General features: G+C 41.7%; 1 protein-coding gene across 1 annotated transcript in view; it reads right to left on the bottom strand.

Moving 5' to 3' along the window:
* Positions 1-20,308, bottom strand: part of UNC13B (unc-13 homolog B) — a 199,285-nt gene that overhangs the window by 130,370 nt on the left and 48,607 nt on the right. Inside the window, exon 8 of the mRNA XM_061376549.1 lies at positions 3,576-3,798. Within this exon, the coding sequence (XP_061232533.1) occupies positions 3,576-3,798 (223 nt within the window). The remainder of the gene's footprint in view (positions 1-3,575; positions 3,799-20,308) is intronic.

Genomic DNA, 20,308 nt, shown 5'->3' with positions numbered 1-20,308 from the left:
CCAATTTAAGATACTGATGGGATAGCCTTGGAAGAGAAACAGCTCACTGCATTTTCAGTACTGCTGCTTTAGTACTTCATTTCCACCACTATTAGCCAATTTACGCTAATTGGAAAGATACTCATTACTTTAAACGAGCCCTGTTGTACACAGTTTAGAATGCTTACTACACTTCTTGCTTGCAACTTTAGGCTGATAATTGAAATAATTTTCTTGAAAAAGCTAATGAAATTTAAAAGACTCCCAGGGCCACTATAGTTACTGGATCGAGCCCTTCCAAATCTCTGCTGCAAGCAATGGGAGCTACATGAATGCCTGAAGAGCCACTAACTGTAAATGCTGAATCAACAATTGACTAATTTAGGCATAAAGAAAATTACTTTTCTTCCTAATTGAGCACCTCCCCCACCGTGTTTCCCCTGCTATTTACTAGAAATGAAGTGATGACAAGAAGTCCAACACCAGAGAGGAGAAAAAGATGACAACATCAGCCTGGCATTAAACTAACACAGATCTGAAACAGAGCCAAGGCAAACAGCGAGTTGAGTATCAGCTGAAACGTTATCACAAGACCACTTTACAGCAGCAACAGCAAGGAGACAGGCACACAGGCTGCAAAGAGGTTAACCCACCTATCAGACCGATCTAGAGAGCGCCTGCTTCCTATCGAGCACTGGCGGCTTGTCATTTGACTAGACTCAGATGTGGACTCTAGGTCAGTTCGGCCACTCACAGTGGAATCTATGCTATCATATCGCCTTGGAAGTAAATAGAGCAAGAGCAGGGAGACATGGAGGACACATGGTTACACAAAATGAACATTGCAAAGAAAAGTTAGTGCTTTAAAACAAAAAATCCAAAGGGAAGACGTCTGCTAATTCTGAAGCCAATACTCCAGGGATAAATAAGAATAATGGTTGTTAGGAGAGGGGGGAATAAAATATACATATTTCTACCAAAAGAACACAATCATAGGTAGCAGCTAATAACGATCAGAAGTTTTCCAGCCAAACTCAAATGTTTTAACAAAAAACACCCAATTTCAATTGAAGCATTTCGGCATAAGTCAACTTTTCGTCCAATTCAAGACAGGTTCTAGCAGAACCTTGTCTGTTGCCTCTGGGTTTGCCCAGGACAGCCTCCTACGAGCTGTCATTTCCTCAGCAATTACCAACTGCAGCCTGCCAGGAACACTGATTTCATGAGGTCCTGCCTGGTCCACAGCACTTAGAGCTGCTAGGAGAGAAAGGCAAACACAATTTGGTTGTGCAGTACTTAGTGTTTTGAAAATATTTAAGATCCTCCCACATGCTTCTTTTCAGCCAGCTCTCATTAGAAATACATTTCTGATAAGAAAGAGAATCCCACATAGCTTCTCTGGAAGGCTTATTTGCATTTTCTAAGTTTTAAGTTTAAATATGTGGCAGAAAATCTTGCTGAGCATGTGGAAAAAGCACATGGGAACAGGAATGCTCAGAGAATCACCATGTAGGACTTGCCTTCCTGTAGCGGAAGTAATTTTAGACCAGAGCAGACTACAGAGCTCATAGGTTTTAAGTAAATTTTATCAGTCCAGATCCTTTCATATCAATACTTCCAGGAAATCATAAAAATCAGGAAAAAAAACCCAACAACAAATCCAAACATGTTGCATCTTAGTATTCTCTAACAATTCAAACCATACGTGCCTCTTCAGAAGGTCCTACAAACACATTTATCCATTACTTAGAGTTAAAAGTTCACCCCCTGCCTCCAAGCAAGGTGAGTCATGGAAGATTATTTGTATTGTCAACACCAAGAAGTCACGTAACTGTTGGAACACCCAGCCTTCATTAGCTTCCCCAATACTGCTGTTAGGCTTGGCTCTTCCATGAACAAAAAGCTTCAGTTCAACTTCCCAGGCTCGCAGTAAGATCTTCAGCAATTTTACCACTGCACACCGGCAGAACAGAATAGCATGGGAAAGGGAGTAATGTGCCCATACAAGGTATTTAGTGGACTAGGAAAAGAGCACCAAGAATGACATGTTACACTGCAGTAAATGCATTTTGTTGGCACATTTGCTCTGCTTCTTGAAATCTCAATAACAGTAACAACATTAAGTGTTACCACTGAACTTCAGCTTTTACCATTAAAGACCATAAGGCAAACAAGAATAAGACTTAACCTCAGTCATGCACCCATGATGACAACTGAACGCAGCTTCAAGCTTCAGGAAACTAGATCATTCTTACTAAGGGGGATATGGTAAAACAAATTAGTCATGTACCTCTAACTGTCACAGTGTTCAAGCAACTGCCCCCTCCTCCCACATCAAAGGCATAAGCAGCAGCATGGCAGGTTCTACACACCCATTATTACCAAGCCAACCAGGACCTTTTAAGGTCTTCTGCTTTCCCCTTACACTTACCTAACTATTTGGAACAGTGGTTTTGTAAAGTTTCCACAGTTCCCAGCACAACCAGCTCTAGCTCACAGCCACTGATCTTGGTAAGCTAGTGATGTAACGCTTTGGGGACTGGAGCACCTCCCGTATGAAGATAGGCTGAGAAAGTTGGGGCTGCTCAGCCTGGAGAAGAGAAGGCTGCGTGGAGACCTCATAGCAGCCTTCCAGTATCTGAAGGGGGCCTATAGGGATGCTGGGGAGGGACTCTTCATTAGGGACTGTAGTGACAGGACAAGGGGTAATGGGTTAAAACTTAAACAGGGGAAGTTTAGATTGGATATAAGGAGGAAGTTCTTTACTGTGAGGGTGGTGAGGCACTGGAATGCGTTCCCCAGGGAGGTTGTGAATGCTCCATCCCTGGCAGTGTTCAAGACCAGGTTGGACGAAGCCTTGGGTGAGATGGTTTAGTGTGAGGTGTTCCTGCCCATGGCATGGGGGTTGGAACTGGATGATCTTAAGGTCCTTTCCAACCTTAACTATTCTGTGATTTTATGATAATACTTAAAGATGATGTAAGCAGTTGTAAAACTACTGATGTATGGTCAAAAAGCTAATTTAAAGCAAGCAAACTATCTTTCATACAGCTCAAATGAAACCAAAAGAGAAAAAAAAACGCTATTTAATGGATCTAGATGGTAACTAGGTAAGGAAATAAAAAAAATAATAAAATAATTGGTTACAGACTTTCTTCTTGAATATGCTGCTTTGTCAGAGCTACTGGAAGAATAGAAGCCAATCCAGAACAGAAGATAAATCTGGCTCATGTTTAGAAACTCCTAATAGGATAACTCTGCTATACTGTGTTTAACTGGCTTGGGAGGCATACTCATGCCGTAGTACCAGAGCAACCAATTACCCAGTGCTCCAGCCTTCCAAAGGCGAGTTGAAGGTATGACCAAGACTAAATGAGCTCATTGGGGCACATCTTTAAAAGTGACTTCTTTAAACTGTCAGATCTGGAGTAACACATTGCATAAAGGGGCTTTCCTAGTTCACAGTGTTAACAAAACATGCAACACCTTCCTTTCAGAGCCCTTGAAGCGCCCTCCTCTGCTAGCCTCACACCTTCAGGCTCTGCTATGGCAAAAATCAATGGGAAAAGAGAAGCCACCCAGAAGACAGCGCCTACCTGATGGCCACGTGCTCCTGATAATCCAGATCATAGTTCTGTAAGGAGTCAGCACAGGTTTCCCTCAAGACCCCTTGCTGCTGCAGGCGTGACGGCACAGTGAACTGGTGCACAGAGGCATTGGGCTGCACAGTCGTGTGGTATGGAGGAGGAATGCTGTTACTTGTCTCACTGCGGTAGTCACTATCTCGATCATCCACAGCGCTGTCAGCATCTTCAAAGGCTAAGAAACAAAAGCAGTTAAGGGCATGGCTCCCTCGAGTTGATTTGCTTGGACACTGAAGCCCACTTAGTTTTTAGTGGGCTTTTTTTAGTTTAAAGAATGACAAAAACCCCTGTTTCTGCTATGGATATGTCTCCATCTGGTAGCTGGTTATAACCCCCAGTTCTCTCAAGTATGTGCCAAGGACTTCCAGTGATCACCTCCATACACCTTTTTCACACTTCCTATCATAGGAGGTTAGCTCTCTTTAGTCATTCCCAGTAAGTGGATAAGACATTTTTACTTAAAACAAACACCCCAACACCCAAAATGTTAGGTTCTTTGCTGCTGCCAAAATCAACATTTATATGTTGGGTGGAAAAAAAGTCAACCCACAATATTCTTTTATGGAAAGGAGCATTTTCCTAGAACTTTTCAACCTTTAATCTGTAATAATAGCTCTTCTTAACATCCTTATCCAGTACTTTGGGCTTCTGGATTTACCCGTTTTTTGTTTAGTGCCTCCTTTTTTTAAGTTTTTGGGTTTTTTCTTTAACTATTAGTTTAAGTTAAGAGAAACTAATGAAAAGCACTCAGTAGGAAAATCAGAACTGGGAAAGTAGCTCTGCTTGTAACTGATTATGCTACTTCTTACACAGGAAAATTGCTATATTTAACACACGCAGAGGTACATTAGCTTAAGTTAGTAGTGAAAGACTAATGACAACCTTCACAAAGGAAAAAAGCTCCTTTCCAGTGAGTCCCTCTCCTTGCAGAAACACTTCTGCTTGCTAACCCTTCAGGGAAAGAGAATGCAGAGTTACAGTGAGGAAAGGTATCAAAAATGCAATATTGGTGTCTGGCTGTGTTTGGCTGTGCAGGATGCAAGGTTATCTTTGCAAGCTTAAAGTGAAATACACACACCGTAAGGCAGCGGAGTGCATCATTAACATGCTTGAAACAAAGGGAAATAAGGATCAGTCATTATTCACTCTCTCCGCCACCAAAAGCCTGTGTAAAAAGGACAATCAAATTAAAGTCCCCTCTGGTAAGTTATTCAATGGTGTGTGTCCTACACAGCAATTCACCACAGGCTGTACAATGAAGGGAAAGTGCTGGTTTCATGCCAGATCCTTAAAGAAACCTGAATTTAACTGCAGAAATTCCAAGCAGATAGAATGCAGCACCAGGAAACACCTCTCTTCTACTGGCACTTCCCAAACCTCCAATTCAATTTTGATTTCTTTTAATCCAAGGTAGAGTTTGTTCTTAGCGATATCCTCAGTTCCTTCCCAACTAAGATTCTATCTGCCCTGAAGCAGATGGAGAGCAGAAAACAACTCCAGCAGAAAACGTCTGTGCAACACAAACCACTTGAAAAAGCCTGCCTCTACCCCCTTAATCACAATCAATTCAATTTGATTGTCCATACTGAAAATGGAGTTAAGCCTCCTGCTTTTTAGTATTTAAATGCTGCGGAGTTCTTGTCAGTCTCTAGTCAATTGAATATAAATGAACAGCAATCATATACTGCTTTATTCAGCTGTATTAAAAGCACAATGTCCCTCAATTTAAATACAGTTCAGCACATAGAAGAAACACTCAAGAAGTGCTACACAAAAATGATTTGATGTGCCAAAGGACCACTAAATTTCCAGCCTGTGGACCCAGGACCGACCTATTTGTAGATCACAAGGCACAAGCCATCTTCAGAAGGACAATGAGCTATTACTCACCTGGGCAATGTCACTGCTAAACACTTCAGTGATTACTGTCCAAGCCACAATAATTGCTTTTATTTGGACAGAAATACTGTTTCAAAGTGCCTTCTAATGCCTCACTTTGGAGCTTGTCTGATTTCTTCTTTTCATCAGATGCAACTCTCATTTAAGGTAAAGCCTAAATAATTCTGGTATGATTTAAAGTACTCCAGCTGTGGCTGCACAGTCATGATAAGAACTTGCAGGAGCTTAAATCAGCCCAACTGAGTTACAGGTTCTAGATCTGGCAGAAGACACCCCACCAACAGATTTAAACTATTTATCTCATCACAACACTGCAATAACAAATAAAAATCTGTAGTACAATTATCTGGGTCAGAAAACCAGTGAATGCACTAACTCACTAACAATGGGCTAAACTCAATGTCAGGGTGTGCAAAGACTTATACAATTATGATTATGAGGAAGCAGGAAACAGCTCCTCTGGGTCAGCAACTATGCCCAGTTGATAGGCTCAAGAGACTTCAAATTCCCTAATTAGACTGTTTCAGAAGCACTATCTGGATTTGTTAGCCTCTGCACTACCAAATGAAGATTTCCCATGTGAAGCACAGAATCTCTAAGCAACATGTAAAAATAGAATCATAGAATCACAGAATGGTTAGGGTTGGAAAGGACCTTATGATAGCAGATTAGTTTAAATGTTAATCAAACTTTTACAGAATGCATGTTTATACAAGGTGGCATTCTTTATGAAGAATTTCTTCAGCCTTTACTAGTGTTTAGCATGAGTAAGTCTCTTGGAGGTCTCAACACAAAATGCACCCCTGATGACGTTTGAAGGATGCAAGGCTCCACTTACCACAAATGTCGATGAGGCAGGAGCACATTGTTTCTCTGATATATGCACCTACAACATCCATAGATGTTAATACCAGGCAGAAATCCTCAACTGACTCATAAATAAAGCCCAGCTCTAGAAACTCTGGTTCGTACTGAATTTCACCTACTTTATGAGCAATCTCACTTCAACAAAAGCATTCACAAATCAAGACATAGCTCAGCCTGATTAAAGGCACCAAAACCTGGCCCATATGTGGCATATAGCACACATTACCTTTGCAAGAAACTATACTGTGAAATTCCTGCACATGGTGATGATCCTATTCATTAACATACTTGACACCTAAATTTTATCTAAGCAAGAGACTGACAAGAACTTGCAGAAGCAGCTTTGGGATGCAGCATCCCTTCAAAAGGAGGGGTCAGGCATTATTACAGCCCATGTTTCAGCAAAATAACCCTCACAACACACATTGTAGTGTGACAAATTCAAGCAGTATCTTCTTCAAACAGATGATACACCAAGTCTTCCATAAGGAAAATTACAGCTTATCCTCAGCCTCTGAATATCAGTTAATTAATAAGAACATACATAACAATAAACATAAAAAGCCAATAATTGGTTTATCCCAGTCTGAGAAACCTCGTAAACACCAAAGAGCTCTCAAGGGATGAAAACAGTTTCTTTGTCACTGGACACACTGTGCAGAGAGTGGGGGGTAAGGCTGAAGGGGCAGGACAGAAGCATGCTGTTTGTATTTAATAATTGAATATTCATGCATATAGGCAGCTTAAGAAGAAAACCCATCGGACAGTCACATCACACAGTAGGATTTTATTACAAAGAGCAGGGAAAATCAAGAAAGGGCATAGCTTCTCTGAAGCAAACTGCCTCCTGGAAACCATGTTATTCCTCCCCAGTCCTGCCTCCAGAATTGATTACACCACTGCTGCAGGGCAGAACACAGGGAGCTTTTAATACACTAACCTCAAAAACACTTTGCACAGTCCTGTCACACTAGCTCTACTGGTCACATTTAACCTCTGGCAACTTTCTTTACATCAAGTTTAGGAGAGGAAGGAAAGCAAATTATCACAGATGACTGGACGAATGCACTTTCAGAAGTGGTTCTGTTGTTTTAAGGTCCCAGTGCACAGCAGGAGCTCTTCTCAAGGCTGCAATCCTCTAAAATCGCCTCCTGCTTTTCTAGATGTGATGTATCATCAGCCATGGGAGCTGAAGTCCAGTCCCTAAGCTTTATCCTCCACAAAAGCAAGCAAAAACGTGGACAAAAGCACTAAGTGCAGCACACAGAGGCACTCAGGAAGAAGGAGGTTCACGTAAGGTTCTGTATCTCAAAATCCCCATCACTTCTCTAAAATAAGGCACCGAGCTTTCCACAGCTCTTGTCTATTTGTGTAATAGTAGAAAAGAAGAAAGTGTACTAACTGAAGCTATGATTTCCACTTTAAGTCCAGAAGAGATCTCTGGCAGCTCCACACCAAGGCCTTTGCAACACACCTTCCCCACTCCTCATCCATCTACACTGCTTTTCACAATAGCTGCCAATGACTTTTCTCCTTAAGTCTCAGACCCAAAAACTCCATTGTCTACCCAACCACTGGTCCCTTCCAACAATCATGTGCACTTTCTGAAATCTTATAATCAAAATTTATATTAATGATCTTCCGTATCTACCATAAAAATTCACAGAAATTATTTAAATACACCTTTACACTTCATTAGTCCATCCTATTGCCCTCATCAGTTAAAAATACATTAGAAACTTGCATAATTTTTAGACAGCAAGTTAGCAATATCCAGTCTTCAGTGTAAGAGCTTTCGTAACCCTTTTTTCTCCACTTGAAAGTACTTTCTGCTGCTGAAAGTCAACAGCTGGACTGATGGCCTGAAGTATAAAAAATATATAACCTACTTCTTTAAGTCTTTCCCTTTCCTTAAATGAAACCAGGAGGTTTTCATTCATCAGGAGGACAACTTAAGGAAAACTGTCCTTCTTTTAATTCCCCCTCTTCCCAACTAGTAAGGCTCAGCACTCCTCTTGCAAGAAGCTTTCACCAGTAATATCTTCCATCTACCAACATGCTGTTTCTGCTGCTTCCTTCTCAGCTCATTTTTAAGTTTACAATTAGAAGTATATTTTTTATTACACTGTCAAGCTAATGGAGTTCACTAGTAAACATCATCAGCACAGGCAGAGGCCTGTTTATCAGTATACTAACATGATTTCAAAGAGGACAGCACAGGACAGATGAAGTAGAGGCAGGGAGGGAGGGAGGGAGCTCCATGAATACAAGTACCATTTAAAACAAAAACACCATACACCAACACCACAGGTATACAGGAGAAATAACCTCTGCACAACCCTCCTAAATCTCTGACTGACCAATGCTTAAACATCCGAATTCCCCCTCAAACACACAAAATTAGAGAATAGAAGAAAGCTATTTAAGACACTGATCTTTGTTTTAGTACTATACAAAACTTCAGTTAGTTCTCAGTTATCACACCTGAACAATTGAGACAACCAACAGTGACAGCATGAGAAGCTGGGTCAACAATGTCAATGCCCAAAGAACATGTGATTTGATCAAATACAAGGGAACAAGGAGAACAAAACATGTTGTGGGGGGAGAAACTGGGAAGTCACTGTTGGAAGACTTCAAGAATGCAGAGCAGGTCCACGTGTGAAATGCACTGTAGCATCAGCTGGACCTGAAGTTACTTGACTGTAGTAAGTGTCCTCTCCAAATCTCATTGTGTCCTTTCCCAATTCCATTGTGTCAGAAATAGAAAAGCATCAGGCAGAATCTCCTACCTGCTGGCAGCAGTCACAGGGATCACTCTTTCCATGCTCCCCTCAGCATATTCCCCATGTCAATCCCTGTGTGAAACCTCACCCTTAGTTTTGACACAGGAAACAGATACCTTTGTTTTTAAGATTGACTGATCAATCTTTGCAGGTCTATAGGCAGTAGAACCCATGCACCATATCTTGAGCAGAAGCGTTGCTTCTTGGAACCTGTAGGACTTCCAACAAAGTGAAGATGTTTTGTGCACGTTTTTCTGGGAAAATTAACAAAAATTTTGTGGCCTCCAGTGGCCACCAGTCTTTAGGTGCAGGCATTAGCTCTGCAGATCACCGACTGCTGTGGTATCTGAGTTTTACCTTTCCAAGGCTGGTAAGCACCAGCTAAAGCAAACCCCAATCACTTTTGCCATGGTACTGTCTCACTGATCTGGAATAAGCTTTCAGATTTTACTTCTAGATTCTGAAACCCAAATTCTGCTTTCAGATTTACTCTTAGTTGTAGTATTTGGAGTTCCTGTGATCACTTCCTCCATATCCGTGCATCCTGGTAAAATGATTACTACTCATTCACTTACGGTTTTTGGTTACTCCACACACTGATTTGGGCTTACATGGACATGAAGGCCAACACAGAAGATGCATACAAGCATAAAAACAGAATCAACTTTGTTGATTAAAGGAAAAAAAGTCTAATTCTGCCATCTTATCCTCAAATTTCAGTAGAAGGTACAAACAACTCATTTAAAACATGGCCAAAACAAAGCTCAACAGTGAAAAAATGAACAACCATCCACACACAAATATGAAAACTCAGTGAAAGAAAATATAATGGAACAGATTTTCTATATGCATGAATATTTCCACTTTCCTTACACCGGAGCATGCTGCATCACTATAGGATCAAAAAACTTGCAAGAAATCAAACTGTTACGTACTCAGCTGCTCTCCCCATCCGAAATAACTCCAGTTGCCTGCATGTAACACAAATGGCAGCAAAGAATAGGAATGGGGAAAAAAAGCTTAGAAAAAAGAAACCACAAGCATACTTTCCATGTATTTAAAATGCCTTACGGGTTGCAAGTTTGAAAACATAATGATGATTTTTGCTTTATAAATACAACATCAAATTTATTTTGAAGCTTACTTGTAACTGTCCAGTTTGTTTATAAGACATTCTGAATATTTAAATCACTATAAACTCTAGGGATTCTTAAGCAATCGTGTATTTATTCACACTCGTAGACACAACACTTATCAACACACTAAGCAAGAGCAGTTAAAACACTGTTATTTCCTACATCAGTATCCAATTCTAGGCTAAACTGTGCAAGTCATGTCCAAAGTTGCTTCATGTTTCCATTTCTGCCCCCTTTCCAGAACAAAGTTAACCCAAAAGCACCATACCAGTAATACAGCATGAAAAACTACCTGTAAGCAAATCTCACTATGTTAGAATTAAAGGTAACAACGAATTTAGCTAAACTACAAGTTGATAAGACAGTTATTATTTATCAACAACCATGTTGTCACCCCAAGGTCATAGTTAGTATGATTAAGGCAACAAACTACTACATACAAACCTCAAAGCACCTCAGAGGCATGCACACAACTTGCTACTCCAAGAAAAGCTTCAGAACCAGCATAGCTAGAAAATGGTCTGTAAAAACACTTCAGAAAGTGAAGTTTACATACAGGAGTGTTGATGCGTATGCAAAGCAGGCAATAAACAAATCCTTCACATGCTGGCAGAGAACAGGAGAGCTTTCTGTCCTGAATATCATCTCCTAGCTACAGGCAAGGAGCTCAGAAGATTCAACAAATCCCTTTCCTTGGCCTTGTTAACAAAAGTCCCAAAGTTAGAATGGACTTCTTGCTTTTAGTTAAAACTGCAAAAAAGAGTTTTGGGAAAAAAAAAAAAAAAGAAAAAAAATCTTTGTCTTAAAAAATCACCACCAGAGTAGTACTTAAATAAGCAGTAACTGGTCCTGGTGAGTAACTTGGCTTCCCAATGTTTTAGTCCCTCTATACATGTACTGCAGAAGGGCTCTCCTGCTGTTTCAACTCTACTGGGGACAAAAAGGTGGGCAGGAAAAACAGAAACAGGCACAGATGTGGACTACTCCAAGGAAAAACAAAATCATAAAAAAAAAAGGCAAACCAGGTTTTAACCTGCTCTCCCTATGTGGGAAATAATGGCGCATCACAGCCACAACCAGGTTGCTCCTTTCTTCTCAGACATAAAAGTTTCACAAAGCAATGCAGGTCCCCAGATACAGGTCAGTACTTCAGTGTCCCTGTACTCCAGGCTCTCATCTCAGGCTTGGTTTTTACAATAAAAATCCATGGATTGCCTAGTGATCAGCTTTGACAGAGGCCTGAGTGTTCTTCAGGGGAAAAGGAGGTGAGAAAGAGGAACACACCACCAACGTGGCAAAGGAAACAAGGCAAAACACATGCAGCGAAGAGAGATAAGAAGGGAAGACAATCAGAAGAAAGTGAGAAAGGCTATTGAAATAAAAGGCAGGAAGAGCAAGAGCATCAGAGAGAGACATGGAGAAAGGTCTGAGGAAAAAGAGCACGTAGTTGACAGAACCTTGCAATGAGCTTTAATTTGCTCTATTAAATAGTGCATGTCAAAAAGAAGACAATTTGCTATTAATGTGTAAGTCAAACAACAGTTTATGTGTATGTCATTCCTGAAAATCTCAAGCAAGTAACACAGGGGATAGCAACCTCAGCACCTCCTTCCATCAAAACGTTCCTACTTAAGGTAAACAGTGAGAAGCAAAGGAAGCCACCATTCAGGCATTTGCAGCCTGGGTTACTATTAATGACCCAGAGTAATTCTGCAGTGGCACAATGTTGTTGCACTCAGATTACCTGGTAGTTAAACCCATGTCATTAGTCACAAATGCACATGTAACATCCCAAAGCAACTGAGGAAGAAATATCAGAAGATTCTGTAAATTTCCAAAATCAATATGCAGATCAGAAAAACTATGGAGGAAATGGAGCGTACCTGTCCTGCACCTTTTCCCAAAGTCACAACTCCCAAGACTGACAGCCTCTGCACAAACCACTCTAATCTGCACAGACGGAATGAGTGGCTCTTTAAGGGAAAACAGAGCTCTGAAACCACCTCAAACTCTCTTTGCCCTTGTTTTGTTGACAGCAAATGGCCCAATGGTTGGCACAACACTACCCACAGTTGCAAACTGCAACAAGGAGAATGCCATCAAAAGCTAAATCAAGCCTCGCAGATACAAGGTCTTCCCTGCTGGTAGAAACATTACCACCTCCAATAGACATGAGTCCTCAAAGTGCCAGCGATATCCCTGAGCCACCTACTTACCATACATCTACAAGTTCCTTATGAACAGCAGGAAAACCCCACAAACTTTCAAAAGCAGATTAGAGACAGTTGTTCCCATGCCTAAGACAAATGACAGTCTATGGGTGGAGACAAGAACAGCTTCCTTTAGACACCAGCTCCTTACCCTGCAAGTTTCCTTACATTGAGAAGTTGGGTCTTGGCTGCAACTAGAGAATAACTAGGAAGGTAATGCTGCAGAAGCAAACAGAAAGACATGCAGTAACACAAAGGGATCTTCAGCCAGAATCTCAAAACTCTGCTTTTGTTTGTTTTTACTAACACCCACTTCACTTCAGCATCTAACATTCTGGATAGAAGATGGATTTATTAAAGAGTCAACACATATGCTGCTTCATTTAAGATTCAGGAGCTAACAGCATATATCTCGGTCCTTCAGCATCATCGCAGAAGACCTGGGCTGACAGTCTTGATATTTTGAAGGTTAATGAAAACAGAACATCTTTTTAGCCTTTTCAAGCTGTTTTTCTGCTCCATAAAAATAATGTGCATGACCCCAATTTGTTAAGAAAACATCCTTTCCGGATCACCTTTAGAAACAAATTTAAGCCTGTAAGAACTTGAAGACACCAAGAAGTCCAGACAGACAGAACATGGAAAGTGGTAATGCGGAAAACACAAAACCACAACATACACTAACACTGGAATAGATGATACAGGCAAGTCAGCCTAGTAACTCTGTGTGCTCTTAAATACCCAACAGTGTGTGTCTTGGTTATCACATTATTTTGTATTCGTAAGTTTCAGTACTCAAAAAATGAGGTTTCATATAAACCTCCAATTAAGGACTAAGCGATGCCAGCAGCCTGGTGCCTTGGAAGCTACAACATTCTTGTCGTTAACACATTTTATAAAGCACATCTAAGTTCCCACAGTTAGCTGAACATAACATATGCTCGCTCTGTGTCTCAATTATGCAACTATTCAAGGAGGAACTCCTCCTCCCCACTTCACACTGTCAAGCCTTGATCAGCAGGGACACTGCAGAAAAGCAGAATATTCCAAGTTTTTAATGCAGTCAAATTAGACTGCCTGCGTGCCATTTTGTTCTGTTTACATGTCTCTGAGAGCGGCTGGATCTACTAATAGATAAGATACTTCCCCATCAGAACATTATCATTTACTGCTGTCCACTGCTTGAAGTCAGGCTGGTAAATTATTTAATCCTCCTGTTATATCCCATGCTGAGTAAAGACATGGGCATCTAAACAAGTTTATAGAAGTAAACTGAGATCAGGAAATCAGACTGTATTTGGTGCTGATAAATTACTGTTTATAGAATACGAACAGAGCAGGGAAGATCCTGGTCAGTTCTTTCTTCTAGATTTAATAAACCTCCTTTTCTTCTCACTAAGACCCTCAACACAGAGCTCACAGATCCCAGATTCCATAAAAATGTACATTCTTCCAGTATACTGGAAGTATACTTCCCAAAATTAAATGTGGTATTTTAGTGGGATAAGCTTCTAAAATACAAAACAAATGTAGAATAGCTTTTTAGAACGAAGCCAAGATTTTAGTAAGCAGCATACCAAGAGGGTTTCATAATAAGAAACACTATTCCCAGTTGAGTCTTGGAGCACCATAGAAGAGGGCCAAGACCTCTTCAGTAGGTAAGAAAGCACAAGAGGGAAATGAGCTAAAACGACCTGACAGAGATAAGAACAGGCACTAGAGTACAATACCAGAGTACTTTTATTTCACTAAATGAAATGACCCTTCTGGCCACTTTTACCATGGCTGAACAAAATCAGATTGAGAGCTGAGAATTTAAGCAGGGCTTGGATCACCATCAAACCATCACGAGTACCCACTAAGTTACCACAAGCTCGTGCAAGTCATTAATTAAAAAGAATCAGGCAAAGTGCCACTTAGTTTTATCTAAAATGGGAACATTTCTATCACTGCACTAGTACCTAACACAGCTGTCTCATCTTACAAATTTCTGGGCTACTGAGTCACGTAGGCTATTTGGCTAACAGATGTAAACACAACTGAAAGGTTTATACACTCCTCATGAGACACAATTTTGCATTACAGTGGATCACCTCACATTACATATAAGTGCAATAGCAAAGAGGAATATAGTGTTCTACAGCAGCTGAGATAAAAGTTTTGGTGCCTTTTTCCCTTCTGATTTTCAATCTTGGATTTTAAGTGTAAGCCTCATTGCTCAAGAACACATATTTATGTCTTGTGCACAAAGTTGAGCAATACTTTTTCCATCAGTTTAAAAATCTTTAACTTTTTTTAAGGTTATATTCCATTGTGGCAACAAAATTAATTTTCTGTTATTGCTATGACATTAAAGGATGAATAATAAAGGTTCAGGGTCCTTAAAAAAAAATCCTAACCAGGAAAACAAAAAACAAGCATTCACAAAGAGGACTAAACAAATTATGAAAGCTAGAGTGATTAACTGAGCCATTTAGTTTTTTTGATCACCGCTCATAGAGACACAGGTCGCTATTAGCAGTGTTCAGCATCTCAGTAAAAAAGAGCTTTAGGTCTGGGGCTTATTTAAAAGCCAAAGCTTTATTTCCTTGTCAACACCTTTCAGAATACAGCACGTACTCCTGGAAACAATTAACAAAGGACATTTAGAGGATCAGCAGCAAAACCACAGATTGCTTTCTGTAGAGTCTGTAGAGTTCAGCAGCGAGTCAAACCTTGTTAAAGCTTAATCTTCTAATACTTTTATTTTTACCTTCTATTTGCTGAGTACTTTCCCTCAGACATCCAGGCCTGCAGTAGCAGCTTTAGCCTAGAAATGCAGGCAGACATTTTAAAGAAAGACCCTGACTCTGTGTTCCTCTGAGCAAACCTATCTTGTCTTCAGCCAGCCCAGGCAGTCAAGTGCTGCAAAGCCACAAGAAAGCAAGTCTCTCAGATGGAATTTATCCTAAACGAAGAACAGGAGCTATCAGTTAACCAGAAGCAGAAAGGCCAAGGAGCTTGCTTTCCCAGCCCATCAGCAAACTACCACGAAACAGCCTATATAATGCTTTCACTTGTACAGACAAGAGTAGCTTTCCTTCTGCCCAGCTTAATTTCCTTCTTTTTTAAAAAGAGGTCATTCATGTGTCCTGTTTTGAATTACACTTACACTGTGGGGTTTTTTGAGGACTGTTGTAAGGTTACTGTTTGCATTGTGGCAAGTAGTTTTACTGGATCACAGCTTTCCAATAACAGCAGCAGGATTCTTAGTGTCACCTACCCTTGAGAAGGGTGAAATAATCACTGACCTCTTCCTCGCTGGCCTGGTCTACAGATGCTGTAGGTAGCTGCTACTTCTCTTGTTTCTAAGTGCGGAAGCAGGCTGGTAACCATCAAAAAAGAACAGCTAGAAGTATAGCATACACCTCAAGAACAAAGAGAGCAATTATCACCGCCCAGCAATCACAGCCAATACGCTGCCCACCACTGCACCACTGAAGATCATACATCTCTATGAACAATTAAGAAGGTCAACTTGTGGCTTGCTTAAAAGTGTTTTGATGCTACCTAGCATTGATCTAGTATAGCAGATCATTTTTGTATATATTGTTACCAGAGAGGGAAAAGAAAATAATCTCTTAATAGGTGATTTCAGCACATTTGCTGCCATAGGGTCAGTTTGTTCAGTTCAACTCTGGTGGGTGGCAGGCAACATTATTTTTGTCTAGAATAATTCACAGAAATAAACAACAGCACAAGATGGCATGCTCAAAGGAGTGCACGTGTAACCCTGGTTGTCTATGACTTCATTCAGGCTTCAAGGCATATCCTGACAACCAAGCTCTATAAGCAAGAGATTTACCCAGCTGTCTTGGACCCACAACCTATCAAGATCTCAGTGATGCTGCTCTATCCCACAGCCACATCATCTATGATGAGGGAATCCGAGCAGCAGGGTTCGATAGCCCCAACCCAAGCACACACTAACAGCAGCATAAAGATGCTACGTCCACACGCACAGTGCAGCATCCTAAGCACAAAATCACTGTGGATGTTTTCAGCGTTTCCTGGGGAGCTTGGGGCAGTGAAGGCAGTCATGTGGCTTTTTAACAAAGCTCCTCATCCGTGCCATGGAAAACACCGTAATCTCAGCATTAGTCAGCCTATGAAGAGGAACATACAAGCACTCTGATGCATCAGTGGCATTTGATCTCCTAAAGAGAACTAATGGATCAGGAATGAAACCTCTCAAAGCCAGCATTTGGTACTTTTGAAATAGCAATGCACACGTAGATATTAACTGAATTCTGCCTTACATATTTTGCAGAAAGAGAGCTCTTCAAATATTAATGAGAAAGAAGGGTCAAAGCAACAGACTGATGTGGTATCGAATTACAGCCATTCCTGCAACACATCTTGAATATTCTGCCAGTTTTTAAGTAGTTAAAAGACTGCTTATGTATCTACAGTTTTCCTGCATGCATGTGCACACACACACGTTCCAGACAGCACTTAAGGTTCCTTCTTGTTCGCCTAGGGAAATGTCTTGCTTCTTTCTTTCTGATCTGCTGGCAGATCAAGCACAGGCTAGCTTTGGTTCTGGTATAGCACTGTACCATTAAAGTTCTTTCTTTGTTATATGAACTCACAAGCCAGAGCCAATCAACAAATTTAACTTCTTCTGGAAGAAAAGAAACCCAACAAAACCCACAATAAAAAGAATAATAAAGCATCCCTGACAGCAGTAATAGACAGGAATTTTACAGAGCGAAGGACATGCAAGACAAAACTGTGGTGAACTGTGGTGCATCAGGCTCTTACTGTGGAAAGTGCAACACCGCAGACTCAACAAAGGGCAAATAAAAACCTATGCAGAGAAGAGAGGGCAAAGCATTCTCAGGTTATCAATAAAGGAGAATAAACACAACTGACTGATTCAGTAGCATTCAGGTTATCTTTCCTGATAATCATACTGAGCAAACCTGTTGTCTTCCAGATTTTAAACTGCCTGACAAAAGGTACAGGGCACTATTTACAGCAGTTGGCAAATCTTTTCCACAAAGATGAAGAATACCCTTCTCAACCCACTTTGAATGCTGTCTCCTCCAAGTCAGAGATGCAACTTAAATACTGACAGCGTGACTCACTTATGGATTATAATGGACTTTTATGTGCTTTTATGCCAGAAATTATCTTCAGCATACAAGGAAAATAAGTCTCTATCTACCACAATAAATGTCTTTGAACTTACTGACTCAGTAAATGCCAAAGTAATCACAGGTTTTTTGGTTTTTTTTTTGTTTTTTTTTATCTGCTTAATTCAAAGTGAATTTCCAGACAACAAAATTGTGTCACAGAATCAAAGAATGGTTGGGTCAGAACAGACCTTAAAGCTCATCCAGTTCCAACCCCTGCCACAGGCAGGGACACCTTCCACTGGAGCAGGTTGCTCCAAGCCCCTGTGTCCAACCTGGTCTTGAACACTGCCAGGGATGGGGCAGCCACAGCTTCTCTGGGCACCCTGTGCCAGCGCCTCAGCACCTTCACAGAGAAGAATTTATTCCTAATGTCTAATCTAAATCTCCTCCCTATCAGGTTAAAGCCATTCCCTCTTGCCCTGCCACTGCATGTCCTTGTAGAAAGTCTCTCTCCACATTTCTTGTAGGCCCTTTAGGCACTGGAAGCTGCTTTAAGGTCTCTCTGGAGCCTTCTCTTCTCCAGGCTGAACAAGCCCAGCTCTCTCAGCCTGTCTCCATAGGAAAGGTGCTCCAGCCCTTAGAGAATCTTTGTGACCCTCCTCTAGACTTGCTCCAACAGCTCCACAGCCCTCCTGTGTTGGGGAACCCAGAGCTGAACACAGTGCTCCAGGTGGGGTCTCACACGAGCAGAGTAGAGGGACAGAATCCCCTCCTTTGACTTGCCAGTCATGCTCCTTTTAGTGCAGCCTAGGATGCAGCTGGCTTTCTTGGCTGCGAATGCACACTGCTGGCTCATGTCCAGTTTTTTATCAACCAACACTCCAAAGTCCTTTTCAGCTGCTCTCAATCCATTCTCTGCCCAGCCTGTATTTGTTCTGGGGATTGCCTGACCCAGGTGCAGGACCTTGCACTTGGCCTTCCTGAACTTCATGAGGTTGGCAATGGCCCATCTCTCAAGTGTGTCAAGGTGGATGGTAACCCTTTCCCCCCGTGTGCCAACTACACCACACAGCTTGGTGTCATCAGCAAACCAGCAGGCTTGCTGAGGGCGCATCAATCCCACAGTCCATGTTGCCATCAAAGACGTTGAACATTGCCACTCACAACACTGACCCCTGAGGAACACCACTTGTCACTGGTCCCTACCTGGACATCAAGCTGTTGACTGCAACTTTGACCATCCAGCCAATTCCTTATACACCAAGTGGTACATCCATCAAATCCATGTCTTTTCAGTTTAGAGACAAGGGTGTTGTGCAGGACAGTTTCAGCAGCTTTGCACAAGTCCAGACAGATGACATCAGTCACTCTTCCCCATCACAGAAGGCCACCAAACTTATCATGCATGATTTGCCCTTAGTGAAGCCATGCTGGCCAACGCCACACACCCCCTTATTGTCCATGTGCCTTTGCAAAGACTCCAGGAGGACCTGCTCCACGACCTTTTTGGGAACTGAGGTGAGAGCAACTAACCTGTAGTTCCCCGGGTCTTCCTTGTGTCCTTTCCCCTTTCCAGCCAGTGAAACCTCACTGGGCTGCCATAATTTTCAGACACAATGGAGAGCAGCCTGGCCATTTCACCCACCAGTTCCCTTGGGCCCATGGAAGCATCTCATCAAGTCCCACGCACTTGTGAACCTTCATCTGCTTTAGAAGGTCTCAAACTTGATCTTTTCCTACAGCAGGGGTTCATCATTGTCCCTGTCCCTGCCTTTGCTTTCTGTGACTGGGGCAGTCTGGCTGGAGCTCTTGCCAGTGAAGACTGAAGCAAACAAATCACTGAGTACCTTGGCCTTCTCCATGTCCTGGGTAGCCAGGTCTCCCCTTTCCATTTGGAAAGGGCCCACATTTTCCCTTTTCTGCCTTTTATCACCAAGATACCTGTAGATGCTTTTCTTGCTGTCCTTGATCTCCATGGCCAGATTTAACCCTGTCGGGGCTTCAGCTTTCCTAACCTCAGCCTTGGCAGCTCTGACAGTTTCTCTGTGTTCCTGCCAGGATACCTGTCCTTGCTTCCACCCCCTGTAGGCTTCCTTTTGGTGTTGGGAGTTTGTCCAGGAGCCCCTTGCTCATGCACACAGGCCTCCAGGAGCTTTTACCTGACTTCCATTTTGCTGGGACAATCGTTCTTGATCTTGGAGGAGGTGACCCTTTAATGCTAACCAGCTTTCTCAGTCTCCTCTTCCCCAGAGGGCTTTGTCCCATGGCACTTTACCATGCCAATCCCTGGAGGGGTGAAAGTCTCCTCTCCTGAGTTCCAGGATAGTGAGCTTGCTTTCTTTTTTTTATTTGCATTCAATTTCAGGTTGTGAGTAAAAGGCCATATAAGGATGCTGCAGTTATCCAACAGTGAGGTATCAGGAAATTAAGAATTACAATTACATTTACTAGAAATAAAAACAAAACTGGATTCATGGGCACTATTGTGCTTTGCTTGTTGCTTGGGATCACTGAAATTGGAACCATGTGACCTTTCTGGGGCAGGAGAAATACAGAGGGAAGTACACAAGCTGGGGAGGTAAAAATGAAATGGCTAAATATGATGAAGGAAGACACAGGAAATGCTAAAATCAGTAGGGCTTAGAAGAGACTTCATGTACAAAAACA

Source organism: Neopsephotus bourkii, unplaced genomic scaffold (genome assembly GCF_033783945.1).
Source record: "Neopsephotus bourkii isolate Nb327-2 ecotype Australia unplaced genomic scaffold, CSIRO-AGI_Nbou_v1 NB_1721, whole genome shotgun sequence".
Classification (NCBI taxonomy): domain Eukaryota; kingdom Metazoa; phylum Chordata; class Aves; order Psittaciformes; family Psittacidae; genus Neopsephotus; species Neopsephotus bourkii.
This window is presented reverse-complemented; position numbering and strand designations above follow the sequence as displayed.